We start from the raw sequence: 23,339 nt of genomic DNA, 5'->3' as shown, positions 1-23,339 counted from the left end.
GGCGAAGGAGATGGGACTGTATGGAAGGGAGTTTAGTCCAACGGTAGTTATTCCTGTAAATCCACCATGGCTACTCCCGCCTCCAGTAGTTGATCTAGAAGTGTTGGAGAGACTACAGAAAGATAGGGAGGGTGTTGATCCATCTGATTTGTTTAAGAGACGTCTGGATACCGTGTATCAGGATTTTGTGGCCATTTAAACAGATGGTTCAAAAGATCCAAGGACAGGACGTACTGGGTCAGCATTTGTAGTGCAGGAATTTGGGGTGGAAGTCAGGAAATGTATTACAGATCATCTGGCGGAGCTGATGGCCATACTGTTGGCCTTGCAGTGGGTGGAGGAAGTCAAACAGAGTAGTTATTTGCTCTGAATCATTTGCAGTGTTAATGAGTCTCCAGTCCTTTAGCTCACAGAGCAGACGAGACCTGCTTTATGATGTGCAACAAACCCATGGAAGGATTAAACAGATGGGGATACAGATAAGATTTACTTGGGTTCCAGCCCATGTGGGGGTGGAGGGGAACGAGGCAGTAGATGCTCAGGCTAAACAAGCACTTGGTAGTGGGGATATTGACGTTGAAGTGTCAATGAGCAAGGCAGAGGCAAAAAGACTGATATATACAGTGATGGTGCAGAGATGGCAGGAGCAGTGGAATAGAGATAATAAGGGAAGGCATTTATTTCAAGTACAGAGGAAAGTCGGGGAGGGGAGGACGGCAGGACGGGACAGAAGAGAGGAGGCTAATTTCACTTAGATTAAGGGTGGGACACAGCCAGTTGAATAAGACATAAAATGTGATAGGAAAGCATCCAACAGGAAAGTGTGATTATTGTCAGGAAACAGAGACCGTGGAGCATGTATTGCTATAGTGTGGGCAGTATCAGAGGGAAAGAGAGAGGATGAGATCTAGTATGAGGGAGAAGGGGATACAGGAAATTAGTTTAAAGAGTATATTGAGTAGAACGTCATTAGATATAGTCTCAAATATTTTATCTTTTTTAAGAACAACGGGGCTGGCAGGTAGGATTTAGTTTCTCCCTGTCTCTGGCCCACACTCCAGTACAGTAGGTGGCGGTAATGCAGTATAACGTTGGATGCCAACCGCTGATGAACCCCACAGAAGAAGCAGACGACGACATTGAACACCACACATTGGCTGCTGTTGTAGTCTGAGTGATAGAACAGCTATTTCCATGTTAAAATGTTATGGGATGCATTTTCTCCATTGTTTTTGATGGTAGGACACTCTGGTAGGCCTACATTATGATCAAATAGCCACAGTAGCTTACTTGGCCACTGTTAAAACTGTAACTTAAAACGTGTACAGCCTCAGTGTTCACAGTAAACGTGCGCTGGAAGTTGCACAGAACATTCAAGTTTGCGCTAAGCATGCCTGAAATTTGCTCAGTGCTGAAAAAAATTAGAGGTTACATTGATTGGCACTAAAAAGGGGATTTGATACTTATTTTCTAGGAAGGAAAGAAGGATGAATGCCATCGAAAAGTATTCGAACACCCCGCCCGCCCTCCGGAAGATGCCACAGACAGCCAGGGTGGTGACTTCCGGCTTGCCGAAGAAAGTTGAGCTGGGGAGGTTTGCTGGCTCCTGAGTTTTGCAAAATGGACAGCCAGGGAAGGAAAGTGGTGGTTTGTGACAATGGAACCGGGGTAAGTTTATGAGTGGAAAGCTGCATATTACTGATTTCTATTAATTCCGTATTTTTCCAAGGCAGAATGACAGAAGAAAACGTTTCTCTGAAACAGGAAGTGGATGATGTGTCGCTAGCACGCTAACGTTAGCTAGCTAAATCGGTAGGCGACGCTAGGCAGGAATGTCAGTCCGTTTCTACAATTATCTACTGCTAGCTATTTCATCAATGTCTTCCAATACATTGATGAAATACATTTCACGGTGCAAATTTTAAAGCGGCCTTTTAGCTCAAACCTAGTAAATCGTTTGATTTAGTTTTCATGTTAGTTAGTTGGCTAACTAGTCTTGTTAGGTTGGCTAACTAGCGTTAGCTAACTACATTTTCACAAAATGTTTTTGTCGACAGGTTTTTCAGCTGTTGAATGCATTATTGTTTTTATTTTTCACTTGTAAATTCACATTTGTTTCTGCTGGTCCCTATGCCTCACGTTCAACTACATAATTAGTTAAGCTAGCTAACGTTAACCATAACCCATGCCTTTGTGTTAATAGCTAGCTGGCAATATCCTGTAGGGTATCCAGTATTTTTAATGGAATGTTATAAAATAGTTGCATCTGGAAAATAGCGCCAGCGCTGCGTTCCTCATGATAACTGTGTTTCTAGGGATTCTGAGGTCCCTCCAGCATTTATACTGGTGGGTTTAGACTAGGACCTAGGTAGTGAAAATTGCTTACATATATAGTACTCAGATCCTTAAAATCTGGACACACCAAAGGGGTCCTAGTGGTTGTTTTTGGACTGGACTTCTGACTCTCAGCAGTTCGAGGGGATGCTGGCTTAGTGTGTATGTAGCTAAAAAGTGCTCACTGTGAAGGGCTAAAGAAATGAGTCAAGCGGAAGTGAGACCAGTTTCTGAACCACAGCTATGATTCGAAGACACAACACATTCACTGTTAGGTTAGAGCCTTTGACCCTTACTCAAGCCTACTGAAGCGAACATCACAAATGTTTTCAGTAATTGCTCTCTGATGCCCGAAGAAGTGTAGACTACAATTTTGCCATTGGTCATAACTTAATCTCTCGTTACTTCTGTGTAACCGAGATTAATCATAATAACTAGGCTATTTTGCTTTGGGGAGTCAAATAAACCCTCTCTCTTCCACGTTTGCCTCATCTCTCCACATCCTTTCCCACCTTTCCTCTCCACCCACTCTCACTCTCTCTTCCTCCTTTCTTTTAATTCAATCCAGTCCAATACAAACAATATTTATTGACATGGAAGGAACAGACCAGTTGCCAGGGCAATATACAGTGTTAATATAAAACATTTTAATATATGACCTCTCTCTCTGTATCTCTGTCTCTCACGTATCTCTCTCTCTCTCAGTTTGTGAAGTGTGGCTATGCAGGCTCCAACTTCCCCGAGCACATCTTCCCTGCCTTGGTGGGCCGGCCCATCATCCGCTCCACAGCCAAAGTGGGCAACATTGAGATTAAGGTAATACTACTACGCTCCCCTCTCCTGTCCAACACTCCATCGTTGGTTCAAAAGTTACCCCGACACAACAGCCCCTATTCCTGGACCATGAAGCATGGACTAGGCTTAGTCTAATCTATGTCTGTCATACTAGCTCCCTGAGTCTAGTAACACCTATTTTAAAATGGCTAGACAATTGAGATTTATACCCCTTCCTCTCTCTTTGTTTTATTGGCCGACTCTCTACTTTATGCTCCACCTCCTTCACCTGTCATCACATGATGAAGTAGAATAGTCGGAAGATGGTGAGTGCCGTGAATTCCCGGCTGGTGTGTGCAGGCCCATATCCGTGCCCTCCCTGGTTGCCTGACAGGGAGAGGGAGTGATGCTGTGTGTCTGGTCCTACTACATAGCTGCAACATGTTGAGGGACTTTTTAGTTTTTATTGTCCATGTTTTTTTTGTCTCTAATTTGTGTTTTATTTGTCTAAATGTTTGGCTAATTGTAACATTTTAAGTACTTCTGTGGGGGAAAATTGATTCTAAATGACTAGGCAGATAGAAACCTAGCGATTGAGAGTCCACTCCTTCACTGTTGCAGTTCCTGTTTTTCATCTGGAGTTAGTTTAGCAGAAGTAACTTGGATGCTGCACGGGGTGCGTCCCAAATGACACCCTATTCCCATATAGGGTGAGCGTACCCATTAAGCCCTCTTCCACCTTTTTGGGATTAAAATAAAATACACTTTTTCTGCTGTTTTAATGTTTCAACCAATTAATCTGGTTGTTATATCCATCACAGTTTTTATTCTTAGCCAATCAGATGTTGTAGTATTAAGTTATTGACAGTTGTGTAAGTTCCCCTAGTGGCCATTTCAAAGATGCAAAAAAAAACTTTGGTGTCGAGGCAACCCTTTGGTACCCTCTCAGATAAGTCATCATACTTTATGTAAAATTAAGAAATTAATGTGCTGATATATGCACATGCAGTGGTGGAAAAAGTACTAAATTGTCATACTTGAGTAAAAGTAAAGATACCTTAATAGAAAATGGCTCAAGTAAAAGTGAAAGTCACCAGTAAAATTCTACTTGAGTAAAAGTCTAAAAGTATTTGTTTTTTGGGCTAAGAAGATATATATATATATGTGTCTGTGTGTGTGTATATATATATATATATATATATATGTGAAACTATTTTCTATTCTCACTCTGGGCTAGCCTACCTCTTTGGTTCCAGACAGCTCTGGGTTAATGACAGCTCTGATACTTCAAAAGAGTCTGAGTATGGATGCGTGCGGTATCCAGGAAGTTAGCATCGTAACCAGGATGTTAGTCAGACCGCCAGTTGATTGGCGGGACAAACAGGATGGAAGCAGCAGGTCTTCATTGAAAACACATGGCACTGCCAGAGGGGGGCTCCCTCAGTGCCAAAACACACACTGTATCAACTGTTTCACTAACCTGGTCCTAGATCTGTTTGTGCCAACAATTGACCATAGCAGTTGGCACAAGTCAAGACAATACAAACAGATCTGGGACCAGGCTACTGTTTCTACACTTTTTCGGTCAAGTAGCTTTTGTAGGCACATGTTTCTAGTCTGCACTGATGAGTCAGGCTCAGGGTATGCCAGTGGAATATGAAACGTTGTAGTGTGTGGCTAACACTTGGCTAACCTATCATGTAGTGATTCCCAATGCTGGGTTTGCATGTAGCTCTGACTGAACCTTGCTCAAATGAGAATGAATCCTAACATGAAATGCATGCAGATTTTCAGGCAAACCTCCCATTGACGTCAATTAATGATCCATGCAAGTTACTTGCATGTATTTCAAGTTAGGATTGTGCCCGTTGTGAAATTAGATGAAAGAGTACGCTGGGCAGAAAAGGAACAGGTCTTAAGAGTGAATGCATGGAAACATGCTGTATTGAAGAATGCATTCTGGGTAATTGCTGATGGCCGTGACTGGGCTCTTTTGAGCACTGCATATGTGTACATTTCATTACTGTGTCTCATTAGGCCATCATGGAGGCAGGGTTGACATGCCCCTCCTTTACTGTCTCATTAGGCCATCATGGAGGCAGTGTTGACATGCCCCTCCATGACTGTGTCTCATTAGGCCATCATGGAGGCAGTGTTGACATGCCCCTCTATTACTGTGTCTCATTAGGCCATCATGGAGGCAGTGTTGACATGCCCCTCCATTACTGTCTCATTAGGCCATCATGGAGGCAGTGTTGACATGCCCCTCTATTACTGTGTCTCATTAGGCCATCATGGAGGCAGTGTTGACATGCCCCTCTATTACTGTGTCTCATTAGGCCATCATGGAGGCAGTGTTGACATGCCCCTCTATTACTGTGTCTCATTAGGCCATCATGGAGGCAGTGTTGACATGCCCCTCCATTACTGTGTCTCATTAGGCCATCATGGAGGCAGGGTTGACATGCCCCTCCGTTACTGCTGGGTCTGGTGAAAGGCGACTGTGCAATTAAGCTAACAGTCGGATTTCTCCAGGGTCATATTCATAAGGCACTCCACCGATCAAACCCAAACTATCCCACAGAGAACAACACCTGAGCTTGTCCAATAAGAAAAAGGCATGTTTTTGTTTACTGTTGCAAAATGCTTTGTCACGTTGTGCGCTAATGAATACGACCCAGGGGTGTCTATCTGACCTTAAACCCCTAACGTCTATAGGACCTGATGGTGGGCGACGAGGCCAGCGAGCTGCGCTCCATGCTGGAGGTCAACTACCCCATGGAGAACGGTATCGTCAGGAACTGGGACGACATGAAGCACCTGTGGGACTACACCTTTGGCCCTGAGAAGCTCAACATCGACTCCAGGAACTGCAAGATCCTGCTCACCGAGCCGCCCATGAACCCCACCAAAAACCGCGAGAAGATCATTGAGGTGGGTAGGGGTGTGTATATCGGTGGGGGGTGGAGGGGGGTGTGCGTGTAGGAAGTTGACTCCAAGTGCATAGCACCAGCTAGCTACCACTCTGACCTCATTGCCGTATGAGAACTGATGTAGGAACAGCTCTGTGAGGTTCAGTGTGTTCATCATTAACAGCGCTCTAAAGCTCTGTGAGGTTCAGAGTGTTTATCATTAACAGAGCTCTAAAGCTGTGTTAGTTTCAGTGTGTTCATCATTAACAGAGCTCTAAAGCTGTGTGAGGTTGAGTGTGTTCATCATTAACAGAGCTCTAAAGCACTGTGAGGTTCAGTGTTCATCATTAACAGAGCTCTAAAGCTCTGTGAGGTTCAGTGTGTTCATCATTAACAGAGCTCTAAAGCTCTGTGAGGTTCAGTGTTCATCATTAACAGAGCTCTAAAGCTGTGTTAGTTTCAGTGTGTTCATGTAGGATTATTTTATGTATCATTATGACGTGTAGGGAGATGCCAAAGGTAAAATGTAATAAACATGTTTGATGTTGTATAATTAAGAAATATGTTTAAATAAGAAATGTAGACATTAAGTGTATGCTATGTTTTAAATGAATGCATGTGTTCTTTCACAGAGGCTTTCAACAGTGTGCATTGCATTAGTTCTGTTTTAAGAAGGGGGCCTGCGTTACGCAGCCAATAGAATGATAGAATGAAAAGGCTTCATATAGAAAAAGCATTCATGACCTTTTGGAGTGGACATTATGTGACAGCTGGATGTTGAAAAAGAAGGGCGGTGCAGAACTAAAATAAGTTAGGAATGTGCGCATGTTTGTTTATTTGTGTGTATAAAAGAGATCTCTAAGCCAGAGAGAGACAGTTTATCCATGGAGAAAAAACTCAGGCTTTTTGTTATGCAATAAAGAGTCTAAATTCTTGAATTCACAGGCTTCCGTGTCTATAGAGATATTTTGTTTGAGTTGATTATTTCTTAGTCAAATGTTTCTACGACATATTTGGCACCCCAGACGGGACCTGATAGGGATCAGAGACGGTGTGCATCTGCGGTTGTGAAACGGCTTGGACGGACCATACAAACAAAAGCGGCCGCTTTTAAAAGGTAAGCCAAGTTCTTACTAATATAGTATAAACGTTTGTGTGGTCCGATCCGGGGCTCGGCAACATCTAAAGAAATACCAAGTAGGTCTCTCCAAATTTAAGAACCAGAAAGTTAGACACTAGGAGCTTTTGAATTTAAGAATACATGTCGCTGTTGTTTGTCAGAACCGTCTGTTCAATTGATTTGATTCATTTGATTCAGTTGATTCAGCTGATTCATCTTGCTGATTGCTCTGTCCGGGTCATTTCGACACGGGCGGCTGTCCAGCTGGTTGAGTGATCAGGAATAACATGTTAAGTCCTTCGAATACCGCTATGAACGTGTAGCAAAAGTATATCGTTTATAGGCTGCTTAGGAAGGCATAAATCCTGCGGATAAACGCTTTGGAAAGCTAAAATTCCAGAGGACTGAACGGGCAGGTCATCATCCTGTGTGTGGTGATGCCAATAAATCCTGCGGATAAACGCTTTGGAAAGCTAAAATTCCAGAGGTCTGAACGGGCAGGTCATCATCCTGTGTGTGGTGATGCCAATAAATCCTGCGGATAAACGCTTTGGAAAGCTAAAATTCCAGAGGTCTGAACGGGCAGGTCATCATCCTGTGTGTGGTGATGCCAATAAATCCTGCGGATAAACGCTTTGGAAAGCTAAAATTCCAGAGGACTGAACGGGCAGGTCATCATCCTGTGTGTGGTGATGCCAAACTTAGGTCTTGAGAAAGCTTAAGACCTAGGGGGCTAATAAATATAAATCCTGTGAATAGACGCTTTGGAAAGCTAAAATTCCAGAGGACTGAACGGGCAGGTCATCATCCTGTGTGTGGTGATGCCAAACTTAGGTCTTGAGAAAGCTTAAGACCTAGGGGGCTAATAAATATAAATCCTGTGAATAGACGCTTTGGAAAGCTAAAATTCCAGAGGACTGAACGGGCAGGTCATCATCCTGTGTGTGGTGATGCCAAACTTAGGTCTTGAGAAAGCTTGAGACCTAGGGGGCTAATAAATATAAATCCTGTGAATAGACGCTTTGGGAAGCTAAAATTCCAGAGGACTGAACGGGCAGGTCATCATCCTGTGTGTGGTGATGCCAAACTTAGGTCTTGAGAAAGCTTGAGACCTAGGGGGCTAATAAATATAAATCCTGTGAATAGACGCTTTGGAAAGCTAAAATTCCAGAGGACTGAACGGGCAGGTCATCATCCTGTGTGTGGTGATGCCAAACTTAGGTCTTGAGAAAGCTTAAGACCTAGGGGGCTAATAAATATAAATCCTGTGAATAGACGCTTTGGAAAGCTAAAATTCCAGAGGACTGAACGGGCAGGTCATCATCCTGTGTGTGGTGATGCCAAACTTAGGTCTTGAGAAAGCTTGAGACCTAGGGGGCTAATAAATATAAATCCTGTGAATAGACGCTTTGGGAAGCTAAAATTCCAGAGGACTGAACGGGCAGGTCATCATCCTGTGTGTGGTGATGCCAAACTTAGGTCTTGAGAAAGCTTGAGACCTAGGGGGCTAATAAATATAAATCCTGTGAATAGACGCTTTGGAAAGCTAAAATTCCAGAGGACTGAACGGGCAGGTCATCATCCTGTGTGTGGTGATGCCAAACTTAGGTCTTGAGAAAGCTTGAGACCTAGGGGGCTAATAAATATAAATCCTGTGAATAGACGCTTTGGGAAGCTAAAATTCCAGAGGACTGAACGGGCAGGTCATCATCCTGTGTGTGGTGATGCCAAACTTAGGTCTTGAGAAAGCTTGAGACCTAGGGGGCTAATAAATATAAATCCTGTGAATAGACGCTTTGGAAAGCTAAAATTCCAGAGGACTGAACGGGCAGGTCATCATCCTGTGTGTGGTGATGCCAAACTTAGGTCTTGAGAAAGCTTAAGACCTAGGGGGCTAATAAATATAAATCCTGTGAATAAACGCTTTGGAAAACTAAAATTCCAGAGGACTGAACGGGCAGGTCATCATCCTGTGTGTGGTGATGCCAAAATTAGGTCTTGAGAAAGCTTAAGACCTAGGCGGCTAATAAATATAAATCCTGTGGATAAACGCTTTGGAAAGCTAAAATTCCAGAGGACTGAACGGGCAGGTCATCATCCTGTGTGTGGTGATGCCAAAATTAGGTAGGGTGGGACAGGTAAAAAAGTTGGGTCATCTTGAGTAGGTGAACGGGTTAAATAATCACAGGGGCTCAAACTTTTTGATAAAGTGTAAACCAAGACTAGGTCTGCTCATCTGCTCATGAGTGGTTTACCTTGGTGGCTGTGAGTCATTCAACTGTCTGATTCATTTGGGCACAAGTGGCTACTCATCTGTGTGAGTGAGAATAATATGAAATCCTGCAAGTAAATAGCCTTTCTGTAAGGAAAGGAAATCTATTTGAGGTTGTTTGAAGCTTCTGTCTGATGGACAAAGGGTGTGCCCAATCTCACATTAGGAAAGAGAAGAATAAATGGTGCGTGGATATTCATTGACCAACTGAGTGTAGAAAATTCACGTTACCAGGAGGGGTAGAATAAATCCTGTTGGAGGAACAGGTCACATTTATTGGTGTGGTCATACGACGTCTATGCATTGTAATTTGATAAATCTGTTAGGGTATGTGTCTGACATTATATTTAGAAACTTTAGAGGTAATGCAGTATTATGATAAATTGACTACGTAAAATAATAACTAGAATAGGGTTAACACTTCAAATTTGGGCCTTTTGATAGAATAAAATATTCCTGTAGGTTATACAAAGTAATTAAGGGCGTTTAAGAACAACATAAATATGGAATAAGAGTGGTATAATGATGTAAATTGGTCACACTCTGAAGTTTGAATGATGAGATATAGAGGTGTGTTTGATAATTATATATACATTGAAATAATAAGCTTTTCTTGTATATGATATCTTGGAGTTTCGTACAACAATGCCTGTCATAGAATTTTGTAAGATCGGGGAATAGTGACCAGCCTATATGATTCTAGGAGGATTCTATGACTAAGGGAAAGGATTTGAGTAATTTGTTGTTTGTTCTGCTGAGACTAGATGGTGATTAACAGATTGTGGCAATAAAGAATAATTAGAAACATGAAGGGTTTGGTAGATATGAATAAATTGGAGTATAATGAATTTTATGTGGGTATGGTAAATATGAGGGATTGGATAAAATTATAGGTGTTGACTTGCTCAAACACGTAGACAGACGTGGAAATGGGAGAGAGTACATAGGACATGTGGTAGAATTAAGCAATATAATAAACTATCTATTATTTCAGAAGCATATATATAATTCATTTGGTTAGGTTGTTAGATCTGTTTCCAAATCAATGAATGTGGGGTTTGACTTGTTGACTGCTAAGTTGAGTACGTTGAGCGTGTGAGATCTGTGTCCTTCAAAGCTATTTTCTGATAAAGTGTGGTATGTGTTAGATACTAAAATTACTGACCATTATCATTGGAATAACAGAGGATTAACTTGTCATTTCGATAAAGCATAGATTCTGCATCGCTGAACAGAGTCTAGGGTTTCTAAGTATAGTTTAGCTATAGTTGTGGGGTGTTTAGATTGAAGGAACAGTCAGGATAAGATTGGAAGATCTAGTAGCCTGCGTCTTTTCAGACTGAAGGACTCACTTATTCAACGGGAAAGGAGGAGTGTCTATAGTCTAAATCAGAAAGGACAGTTACATTTGAATAGCGGACTGGCAATTTGGATAAGAGATTTGGCCATAATTTGAATTGTTTAGGTAGACTGGAATGAAAGTAAGGTAGTTTAATATATGAATATACATATATTATTAGTTATTGTTGGGATGTGAATAGACTTTACTAATGCCATGAATTAGTTTCCGGTTAAAAGAGAGTCATACTTGTTTGACTGTATCGAGCTGAAATAGTTATTTAAAGAAAGTTTGAATAGCTGGATGGAAAAAATTTATTTGACAAAATTCTAATTGTTATTACTTTATTCTATGGTTTGCGTGACATCAGTAATGTATGCGAATATTTGGTGAATTTTAGAATGATAATGTATTTTTATTACGTGAACTAGGGGATGCAAGGAGCGTTGGCTTTTTTGCTGAGGGAATAGCATCAATTTATAGTGGGTTCTGGATTTGTTGAATAAACAAACTTATATTTTAAACTAAAGTAATGCAATAGGCTACAATTATAACATTATCAGAAAAAGGCACTATATGCTCATCTGTGGTCCGCTGTAGCTCAGTTGGTAGAGCACGGTGCTTGCAACGCCAGGGTTGGGTGTTCGATTCCCAAGGGGGGCTAGTATAAGTATAGAAAGGTATGAGCTCATGAATGGAGTGTTGTTTGGAAAAAGAGCATCTGCTAAAATGATAATGGGTATGGAGAGGAGAGTACGTGGTAGTCATTGAATAAGGTTTTGTTAGATTAAACAAATGACAATGGTGGAAGGTGTAGTTAACTTAATAAAATGGGTTGTTATCTAGTGTCTTCTAAGTGGGAGTTTTCTTTTAAGGATTGATGGGAGTCTCCTATATTATTAGGTTAGGGGTAAAGTAGGGCGACGTATCAAACAATTTTAAATGGATGCTGGGGTTAATGATTGTTGATGAGATAGGACTGGGGATATGTATGATGTTTTGTGTGTAATTACTATCTTTGGATTGTTGATTATATGTTAACGACATGTATACTTTCTCTTCCAGGAACATGGGGATTTCTTTAGTGGGAGGTTTAAAAAGTCTGTAGGCTAGGGTGGAACTAGATAGTAAAATTAAGTAGTTTTATTTTTAGGTTGTCATAGGGAGCTACAAAAATAAATAAGGCCTGGCCATTTTTGTTTGTTTATTGTTTTACTGTATGGTGTTCAAATAACCACAAACAAACTACTTAGTATGAAAAGTTAGTTGTATAGGATTTTTATTTCTATTTGGTTTTTTTGACAGGATGGAAGTGAAATATCTTAAAGGGGCATACACATGTAATTTGGGTTATTTACTGAGGGATAAGTAAATATGTATGATTTATTTTGAAAAGAGCTGTACTAAGGAATTACAACATCTATGAAAGGTTTTGATGGTTGTTAGAAGTAGTAGACTATAGGATGAAACAATTCATTGAATGATTTCAATGACCTCTGAAATCTGTCCTGGCTTCATAGTGTGACCTGATCACCCGCACTATGAATTCTAGAGGCATGCTGAATTAAGGGGTTAGATAAAATAAGGATAATTGTGAAGAAGTTTACAAATTGGAAAAATCCTATATATAAATTAGTCTAAACAGGACAAGGATGAAGTGAGAGAGTTAGTCCTGAAGGAGAAGTATTCCTTGAATAGTGTTATAGAATACAGTTAAGTAAAGATATGCTCAAGGGTTGTCATTTTAAGGTTAGTTATTATGTTAGGTTTGATAGGCAACATTGTTTTGTTTTGTTTTTTGTACACATGAATCACGATGTGATGTATGTGTCCAAGGGGGGAAGTATGCAAGGAGTATTAAGGATGTGAGCAGTAGTAATAATGTGTTATGGGTTAGGTTAAATCATTTTTGTTTTTGTAATAGGAGGCATGGTGTAGAGGTGGTCTGTCTATGAAATAAGTGGATGACAACAAGCTGGAAGCAGGTGTGCTTCATAATCTCAAGGCTTCTCTTGACGGATGAGAGGACAGGAGTAGCATACTGTGTCTCACCTAACATAACAATGTTCTTAAGATTTTATTTTCATGAGTGAAGATAACTCTGCCCAACTGAGTAGGATAATCTGAGTATTTTCTGTGCCCTGGAGACTATGTGATGGCAAAAGACTACAGAAGAAAGAGCTGGAAAGACCCTATGTGGAGGGGCCTGCACCAGGGTTGTAGGCTACCTTAATGATGGTAAAAGTGGTGGAGACAGATACTAAGATCCATGTTCCCCACTATAGGAGTGTTCCAACCTCAGCCATTGGGTAGCATTGTTGTCTTTTGTGTGTGTCTGTGCTTGTGTCTTTGCAGCAGTAACTCTGAGCTTCCCTATGGGAAGGCTGAAAGAAGGACACTTTTCACAGACCGATGTTTATAGATTGAGAGGGACTTTGGCTGATCCGGAGACCCTAGTGACGGGGGAAGGTTAACAACAGAAGTGACCTACATATCGTTGTCCAGGTTATACCAACGATGGTACTGATAGAGGGGAGTATTGGGTATCATCTTAACCATTGTACCAGAGTGAGGGAACTGATGATTGAGAGATCCCAGACCTCCAAGACGCACCAGATATCCTTATCATTGATTAATATGTACTAGACTAGTTACCTGAGAATAAGGGGAATGGAGTACTGATAATAAAATAAAGAGCAGAAGAACAAGACATAGAAGGGATATAGGCAGGAGTAGAATGTAGATTCTTGCACAGGCAGGAACCATAACTAAAAATACAGGAAGGGATCACTATTAAAATACAAGGGTTAAATAGTATTGGTGTGTGAGAAACCAGCACAAAGAGTATGGGGAAGTCACATGGGGTAGTGTGACCTTAGGGTAATGAAAGAAAGAGACAGGTGAATCATAGACATAAGGAAAACAGTCCAATACTTAGATAAACAATTTGATGTAGTATTTGGTGTTAGATTTCCAGGGGAAAGTGTTATTAGAAGAGAGAAGTGTAAGCAATTGGTATGAGCAAAAATATAGGAATGTTACAATAAAACAATTGGGTTATATAATTTGGAAGAATTCAAGGGAGAATGTGAAACATAATGATTTGTCATGTAGACAATGTTAATAGGGATGTTTTGGATTGGAAATTAACTCAACTGAACTGTTATGATCTGTCCTTTCCTGAGGTTACAACGGATGGTGTCGTAATGCATTGCAGAGATCAATTGGCACAGAACGGTGTAAACCTCAATAAAAACCAAAAATCCTCTACTCGGCTGAAGAGGAACAACAAAGGCGTTGAAGATGTTCCTGTCTGACCCACCTCTGACCTGAATTCAACATCAAATCAAAGCAATCAAATGCTTTCTCTTTTGTGCTTTTTCTTTCAAGAATGTGAGGAAAGATGTCTATGCAAATGCAACATTCTTCCTAATTTGGGTATACTGGTTTGCACATGGACAAAACAGGATGATGGTGGAGGTGTGGTGGTTCAGGTGTGACATTGGAATATGAACTATGAAGAACTATGAAGGACATAATGAAGACGCCAGGAGATTGAGTGCCGGTAGAGGAAGGGAGTGTTTGTTGATTAAGGAGGTATTATACACTACTAAATTTATAGTAATTGGGACAATGCATTAGGGTACTGATCTGATGTAATTCTTGGTATGAGGAAGTTAATGCTAGAATTATTATAATATAAATGTACATTCGGCCAGTATCGATATGTGCCAAGGTGGAGTTTGTGTTATGTTTGGAGATGAATGTTGTACTTTTATCCCCAATAATACTGCCCCGGATGGTTCTTTCACGGAAGCAATGACTAAACTCAAGGGACTACGAAAAGAGGTTAAGGATAATGCTGGGTATGATGTTCATGTTTGGGACTGGATGGAATTAACTTTGAGAAAATGGGGTGCAATGTTTACAAAGATGGGAATAATGATAGGAATATCACTTGTAGTAATGGGAGTAGTGTTTTGTTGTATACTACCTCTGATCAAATCACTTTTGATTCAAACCACAGTAAAACAAATGACTGTACAGACAAATGTTACTATTTCAGCCAAAGAAATACACCCAGTTCAGGGAGTTCCAGGACAGTATGTTAATAAATTTGGGAAATCTTGTAATGTTAAAGGAGGACCAATGGACTGTCCATTTGGGAATCCTGAATGTCTGTATGGAGTTGTCCCTGGGGGTGGATGGGTCTGTCATGGTTACAAAGCCCAACAGGAAAATGTGGAGGTTAATTTAGAGGAGAACCTTCCTGACTTGTATCCAATACCTGACTGGGCTATGGGTCCTCATCAGGATGGGTCAAGTAATGAGGAAGATATATTGGGTTGAATATGTGTGTGTGAAGTGAAACCAAATGTGGCAAGGCTAAGAATAAGTAACTGCATATGCTTACATATATTTGGTAATTAATCTTTGTATTATTTGGGACAATATTGGAATGTCCCATAGGGGGGATATGTAGGATTATTTTATGTATCATTATGACGTGTAGGGAGATGCCAAAGGTAAAATGTAATAAACATGTTTGATGTTGTATAATTAAGAAATATGTTTAAATAAGAAATGTAGACATTAAGTGTATGCTATGTTTTAAATGAATGCATGTGTTCTTTCACAGAGGCTTTCAACAGTGTGCATTGCATTAGTTCTGTTTTAAGAAGGGGGCCTGCGTTACGCAGCCAATAGAATGATAGAATGAAAAGGCTTCATATAGAAAAAGCATTCATGACCTTTTGGAGTGGACATTATGTGACAGCTGGATGTTGAAAAAGAAGGGCGGTGCAGAACTAAAATAAGTTAGGAATGTGCGCATGTTTGTTTATTTGTGTGTATAAAAGAGATCTCTAAGCCAGAGAGAGACAGTTTATCCATGGAGAAAAAACTCAGGCTTTTTGTTATGCAATAAAGAGTCTAAATTCTTGAATTCACAGGCTTCCGTGTCTATAGAGATATTTTGTTTGAGTTGATTATTTCTTAGTCAAATGTTTCTACGACATTCATCATTAACAGAGCTCTAAAGCTGTGTGAGGTTCAGTGTGTTTATCATTAACAGAGCTCTAAAGCTGTGTGAGGTTCAGTGTTCATCATTAACAGAGCTCTAAAGCTGTGTGAGGTTCAGAGTGTTCATCATTAACAGAGCTCTAAAGCTGTGTGAGGTTCAGTGTTCATCATTAACAGAGCTCTAAAGCTGTGTGAGGTTCAGTGTGTTCATCATTAACAGAGCTCTAAAGCTGTGTGAGGGTCAGTGTGTTCATCATTAACAGAGCTCTAAAGCTGTGTGAGGTTGAGTGTGTTCATCATTAACATAGCTCTAAAGCTGTGTGAGGTTCAGTGTGTTCATCATTAACAGAGCTCTAAAGCTGTGTGAGTTTCAGTGTGTTCATTATTAACAGAGCTCTAAAGCTGTGTGAGGTTCAGTGTTCATCATTAACAGAGCTCTAAAGCTGTGTGAGGTTCAGTGTGTTCATCATTAACAGAGCTCTAAAGCTGTGTGAGGTTCAGTGTGTTCATCATTAACAGAGCTCTAAAGCTGTGTGAGGTTGTGTGTTCATCATTAACAGAGCTCTAAAGCTGTGTGAGGTTCAGTGTGTTTATCATTAACAGAGCTCTAAAGCTGTGAGGTTCAGTGTTCATCATTAACAGAGCTCTAAAGCTGTGTGAGGTTGAGTGTGTTCATCATTAACAGAGCTCTAAAGCTGTGTGAGGTTGAGTGTGTTCATTAACAGAGCTCTAATGCTGTGTGAGGTTGAGTGTTCATAATTAACAGAGCTCTAAAGCTGTGTGAGGTTCAGTGTTCATCATTAACAGAGCTCTAAAGCTGTGTGAGGTTCAGAGTGTTCATCATTAACAGAGCTCTAAAGCTGTGTGAGGTTGTGTGTTCATCATTAACAGAGCTCTAAAGCTGTGTGAGGTTGAGTGTGTTCATCATTAACAGAGCTCTAAAGCTGCGTGAGGTTCAGTGTGTTCATTATTAACAGAGCTCTAAAGCTGTGTGAGGTTGTGTGTTCATCATTAACATAGCTCTAAAGCTGTGTGAGGTTCAGTGTTCATCATTAACAGAGCTCTAAAGCTGTGTGAGGTTGAGTGTGTTCATCATTAACAGAGCTCTAAAGCTGTGTGAGGTTCAGTGTGTTCATCATTAACAGAGCTCTAAAGCTGTGAGTTTCAGTGTGTTCATTATTAACAGAGCTCTAAAGCTGTGTGAGGTTCAGAGTGTTCATCATTAACAGAGCTCTAAAGCTGTGTGAGGTTCAGAATGTTCATCATTAACAGAGCTCTAAAGCTGTGTGAGGTTCAGTGTTCATCATTTAACAGCGCTCTAAAGCTGTTAGTTTCAGTGTGTTCATCATTAACAGAGCACTAAAGCTGTGTTAGTTTCAGTGTGTTCATTATTAACAGAGTTCTAAAGCTGTGTGAGGTTCAGTGTGTTCATCATTAACAGAGCTCTAAAGCTGTGTGAGTTTCAGTGTGTTCATCATTAACAGAGCTCTAAAGCTGTGTGAGGTTGAGTGTGTTCATCATTAACAGAGCTCTAAAGCTGTGTGAGGTTCAGTGTTCATCATTAACAGAGCTCTAAAGCTGTGTGAGGTTGAGTGTGTTCATCATTAACAGAGCTCTAAAGCTGTGTGAGGTTCAGAGTGTTCATCATTAACAGGGCTCTAAAGCTGTGTGAGGTTCAGAGTGTTCATCATTAACAGGGCTCTAAAGCTGTGTGAGGTTCAGTGTGTTCATCATTAACAGAGCTCTAAAGCTGTGTGAGGTTCAGAGTGTTCATCATTAACAGGGCTCTAAAGCTGTGTGAGGTTCAGTGTGTTCATCATTAACAGAGCTCTAAAGCTGTGTGAGGTTCAGAGTGTTCATCATTAACAGAGCTCTAAAGCTGTGTGAGGTTCAGAGTGTTCATCATTAACAGAGCTCTAAAGCTGTGTGAGGTTGTGTGTTCATCATTAACAGAGCTCTAAAGCTGTGTGAGGTTCAGAGTGTTCATCATTAACAGGGCTCTAAAGCTGTGTGAGGTTCAGTGTGTTCATCATTAACAGAGCTCTAAAGCTGTGTGAGGTTCAGAGTGTTCATCATTAACAGAGCTCTAAAGCTGTGTGAGGTTCAGAGTGTTCATCATTAACAGGGCTCTAACGCTGTGTGAGGTTTAGAGTGTTCATCATTAACAGAGCTCTAAAGCTGTGTGAGGTTCAGTGTGTTCATCATTACAGAAGCGGTCCAGCTGCCCTACAGGCTCACGCCAGACCATATTTGATGCCAGTCTTTTAAAGTTCTCTCTCTCTGTTTCTCATAGGTGATGTTTGAGACGTATCAGTTCTCAGGGGTCTACATCGCTATCCAGGCTGTGCTGACGCTATATGCTCAAGGTACTAGACTAGAGGAACACAGCCTCTTCAACCCTCTCTGGTTCACTTTAAGCCCCAACTCAACACAGCTTACTCCTATTCAGAGACTGTGTGAAACTTATCGAGGGTGTGTGTTAATGATGTTATTGTGTGTGTCTGACCTCTGTGTTTGTCTGACCTCTCTGTGTGTGTCTGACCTCTCTGTGTGTGTCTGACCTCTCTGTGTGTGTCTGACCTCAGGCCTGCTGACAGGTGTTGTGGTGGACTCTGGGGACGGTGTGACACACATCTGTCCGGTGTACGAGGGTTTCAGCTTGCCCCATCTGACACGACGCCTGGACATCGCTGGGAGGGACATAACCCGCTACCTTATTAAGGTACCTCTGACCCTTCACCTCTGACCCCTGGATCTCGTACACATTGATTGACCCTCATTCACTGTTTTGGCTAAATGGAGTACAGCTATGGACAGAAGTGACTTGACTTAGCAGGTTAAGAGAATTTAACGCAACAGTTTAGGATAATTTTTCAGATCAAATTTTATTGGTCACATACACATATTTAGCAGATGTTATTGCGGTTGTAGCGAAATGCTTGTGTTTCTAGCTCCAACAACTCTCCCTGTCTCTCTCTCTCTCCTCTAGCTGTTGTTGCTGAGGGGCTATGCCTTCAACCACTCTGCAGACTCTCCCTGTCTCTCTCTCTCCTCTAGCTGTTGTTGCTGAGGGGCTATGCCTTCAACCACTCTGCAGACTCTCCCTGTCTCTCTCTCTCTCTCCTCTAGCTGTTGTTGCTGAGGGGCTATGCCTTCAACCACTCTGCAGACTCTCCCTGTCTCTCTCTCTCTCCTCTAGCTGTTGTTGCTGAGGGGCTATGCCTTCAACCACTCTGCAGACTCTCCCTGTCTCTCTCTCTCCTCTAGCTGTTGTTGCTGAGGGGCTATGCGTTCAACCACTCTGCAGACTCTCCCTGTCTCTCTCTCTCTCCTCTAGCTGTTGTTGCTGAGGGGCTATGCCTTCAACCACTCTGCAGACTTTGAGACGGTGCGTATGATGAAGGAGAAGCTGTGCTACGTGGGCTACAACATCGAACAGGAGCAGAAACTGGCTCTGGAGACCACCGTGCTGGTGGAGTCCTACCAGGTCAGTACCAGTGTCCTACCAGTCAATACCACTACCAGTCAATACCAGTGTCCTACCAGTCAATACCAGTGTCCTACCAGTCAATACCAGTGTCCTACCAGTCAATACCACTGTCCTACCAGTCAATACCACTGTCCTACCAGTCAATACCACTGTCCTACCAGTCAATACCACTGTCCTACCAGTCAATACCACTGTCCTACCAGTCAATACCACTGTCCTACCAGTCAATACCACTGTCCTACCAGGTCAATACCACTGTCCTACCAGGTCAATACCACTGTCCTACCAGGTCAATACCACTGTCCTACCAGGTCAATACCACTGTCCTACCAGGTCAGTACCACTGTCCTACCAGGTCAGTAACACTGTCCTACCAGGTCAGTAACTAACCTCTGTGCTGGTCGAGTCCAACACAGTCAGTGTTGGGCAAAATCCTAAATAGACCTCTAGTGACCAATTCACCACTTTTGGACAACATTTCTGGACCCTAAATAACAGACCAGGATAAATGGCGTTGAGCAGCTTTTTTTAGTCTGGAGCTTCAGTCCACAATAACATCTTTATGATAGATAGAACCCCCCAATGACCCCCAAGGAAGTATTTTATCCCCTTAAAAGTAGCACAAATGATGAGTAACAGAATATGCCACCACACCAGGCTAAACACTGGAGTGGGCGGAGCTTCAGGGGAACCAGGAAGTGCTGAGCAGCTGTTTCTTCCAGGGAGTGTGTGGGTGGAATATTCCTCCATGATATTATTTTCTTTCCATAAGAAGGGAACGCATAAAAAAACACGAGCACACCTTAAATGTGTGTGTGCAGCGTGTGTGTGTGAGACAAGGTGGGTAGTGTGGCTGTGGGGGCAGCCGGAGGCCTGATGCGGACTATGACATCATATCCTGTGTGGCCACAGAGCGGCGGTGGCTGGGCATCTCTCTACAAGACACTATACTACACATTCACCACACGTATGTCTGATCAACATATATATACTCCATCCTCTGACTTTCTCCCCCTGCAGCTCCCAGACGGCAGGTTGATCAAGGTGGGAGGGGAGCGGTTCGAGGCTCCAGAGGCGTTGTTCCAGCCACATCTCATCAACGTAGAGGGAGTAGGGGTGGCAGAGCTGCTCTTTAACACTATCCATGCAGCAGACATCGACACCAGGTAACTAACACACAGTACGCACACACTCTATTTCTTTTTTTATCGTCACCCCTTTTAATTTCCTCTTTCTCTCTCCCTCCCCCCCCCCGTCTCTCCCTCCCCCCCGTCTCTCCCTCCCCCCCGTCTCTCCCTCCCCCCGTCTCTCCCCTCCCCCCGTCTCTCCCCTCCCCCCGTCTCTCCCTCCCCCCGTCTCTCCCTCCCCCCCTCTCCCTCCCCCCGTCTCTCCCCTCCTCCCGTCTCTCCCCTCCTCCCGTCTCTCCCTCCCCCCGTCTCTCCCTCCCCCCGTCTCTCCCTCCCCCCCGTCTCTCCCTCCCCCCCGTGTCTCCCTCCCCCGTCTCTCCCCTCCCCCGTCTTTCCCCTCACCCGTCTCTCCCTCCCCCCGTCTCTCCCTCCCCCCGTCTCTCCCTCCCCCCGTCTCTCCCTCCCCCCGTCTCTCCCTCCCCCCGTCTCTCCCTCCCCCCGTCTCTCTCTCCTCCTCTCTCCCCCCCCTCCTCTCTCTCTTCCCCCCCTCCTCTCTCTCTTCCCCCTCTCCTCTCTCTCTCTCTCCCCCCTCTCCTCTCTCTCCCCCCTCTCCTCTCTCTCCCTCCCTCCCCCTCCCTCCCCCACAGGTCTGAGTTCTATAAACACATAGTGTTGTCGGGTGGTTCCACCATGTATCCAGGCCTTCCATCTCGACTAGAGAGAGAGCTCAAGCAGCTCTACCTGGAACGCGTGCTCAAAGGCGACGTGGACAAACTCTCGGTGAGAACAATTCTTTTAAAAATGTATTTTGTTTTATTTAACTTTTATTAATAAATGTAAGTCAATAACAGATTGTTATTCACAATGATTACTTGTCTAAGGGACAACCGGTCCCTAATGGACCTGAAGGGTGGGAGCAAGGATGTATGTTGAAAGTATTGGGACAGGGCCCACTTCCTCAACGTGGTGCAGTGTTGTAGTTAAACCACTAGGTGGAGACAGAAGAAACATCTCTGAAGTAGTCAGCTCATAGTACAGAACAGAAGTAGAACATATAATCACTGATCTACAAATCACCTTGCCTTCTGAATTACTACGCATTATATGACGAGGTCAAGATTAGCAATCCTGTGCCAAACTCCTCCCCTCAAACATGACGCTGAATTGCCCCGTCTCCCTCTGTAGAAATTTAAGATCCGCATCGAGGACCCTCCGCGGCGTAAACACATGGTGTTCCTGGGAGGCGCTGTGCTGGCGGACATCATGAAGGACAAAGATAACTTCTGGCTGACCAGGGAGGAGTACCAGGAGAAAGGTGTCCGGGTGCTGGAGAAACTAGGGGTCACCGTCAGATAAAGGCCCCCATAATGTTAGTTAGACGACCCCCCCCCCACCCCACACACACACAATCAAACATACATATATATACACACAAACACTGAAGGGTCATCATAGAGAAGTACTAGAATTGGTGACTAGAAGGGTGTGTGTATATAACACACACATGGTTTCCTCCCCCATGGCAGACTAGATAATCTATTTATCCATCTTCTTCCTCCTCTATACAACAGAATCACGGCATCACCAGAGGGAGTCATGACATCACCCCCCCCCCATGTCTTCTGATGGCCTAGTATAGTTTAGCTCATGGTTGATAGGGATTTTGTGGATGGTAGTAGAGTTCAGGGTGTATATCAAGTCTCCTGAAAAATTCACACGGTGAAAGTGATATGGTGGAAAGTTATATTTTCAGACTAGTGCAGATGAGGGTTGAGGTCAATTTCAGTGAAAACAGAATGGTCCCCAACCCTAATGCAGATGATGACTTTAGACTATTGAGGCCCACCCCTAGAACAGTTGAACCTCTCGTCTCCTTACCAATCACTTCAAACTTCCCTGTCCTCTTCATAAAGGAGTAGCTAGAAGCTGTCCCTAATCGCTGATGCAGGGTCAGATGTTATTTCATTTCCCAAATGGTTAAAGGGACCGTTGGAGATTTTGGCAATTTAAGGACTTTTTTCTACTTACCCAGAGTCAGATGAACTCGTGGACGCAAACTCCCTCCCACCAAAACAGGCTGAAATTTCAGGCGGTCTTTTCAAACAGCTCTTACATTAAAAAGGGCATATCATCATTTTCACAGTTAGACAATATTATTCCAACCTCCATAGTGTGGAAATGTATATAAAACACAGGAAAATCACGTTTTTGCCACACTGGGCCTTTAAGGTCAGGGTACGGTTAGGGTTAACTGATCCTATATCTGTGGTTATTTAGAGGCAACCATAAGCTTTCTAGGACGTCACAATCAGGATCTATCTCAAACAGGCATTGGCCAGTCCAGTATATACACAAACCATTATTAATTGAGGACTGATCATGTTTTTATATCGTCTTTTTTTTTGTATATCATGATTTATTAATTTCTCTTTTTGGGAGAGGGATGTCTTCTGTTGGATGTATACAGAGTCTCGTACCTTAATTTTTTACATAGTTTTCTTTTTTTGTGGTGCACGACCATTTTAAATGGAGTATATGTCATATGAAAATTCCTCGTTTTTAATGAAGAATTGATGATGAGGATAATGAAGTTGATTTTAAGGGACATGACCCCTGACCTTGAAATTAGTGACGGTACAAAGGGTTCAATGGTCGGGGTTCAGGGGTGGGGTGGGGTGGGGTGGCGGGAGGGTCATGATATTAAAACATGGTTAAATCTGAAGGTTGTACTATTAGGCGTGTTCCAGGTCGACTAAATTGCAGTCGCGCTGCACACAGCAACCAATGGTTACGTGCCACGTCATCGACTTCACAGTCGAGTATCAGATTGCTATATCCTACGGTAACAGTTTCCCAGACGCAGATTAAGCCTAGTCCCGGACTAAACATTTTTATTCAAATACGTTTTTAGTCCAGGACCAGGCTTAATCTGTGTCCCGTAAACCGGAC

The 23,339-nt window shown here is 42.6% G+C and overlaps 1 protein-coding gene across 1 annotated transcript; it reads left to right on the top strand.

The window, feature by feature from the left end:
• Nucleotides 1-1,562: 1,562 nt before the first annotated feature.
• LOC311120352 (actin-related protein 2-A) lies at nucleotides 1,563-22,932 on the top strand. The gene is made up of 9 exons (XM_084194969.1): nucleotides 1,563-1,668; nucleotides 3,040-3,150; nucleotides 5,827-6,042; nucleotides 18,067-18,139; nucleotides 18,359-18,495; nucleotides 19,111-19,260; nucleotides 20,284-20,429; nucleotides 21,038-21,170; nucleotides 21,576-22,932. The coding sequence occupies exons 1-9, from the start codon at nucleotides 1,621-1,623 to the stop codon at nucleotides 21,744-21,746; spliced, it is 1,185 nt and encodes a 394-aa protein (XP_084051095.1). The 5' UTR covers nucleotides 1,563-1,620; the 3' UTR covers nucleotides 21,747-22,932.
• The last annotated feature ends 407 nt before the right edge of the window (nucleotides 22,933-23,339 follow it).

The sequence above is a fragment of the Coregonus lavaretus genome, assembly GCF_964263955.1.
Source record: "Coregonus lavaretus genome assembly, contig: HAP1_SCAFFOLD_628, whole genome shotgun sequence".
Taxonomy (NCBI): Eukaryota; Metazoa; Chordata; class Actinopteri; order Salmoniformes; family Salmonidae; genus Coregonus; species Coregonus lavaretus.
This window is presented reverse-complemented; position numbering and strand designations above follow the sequence as displayed.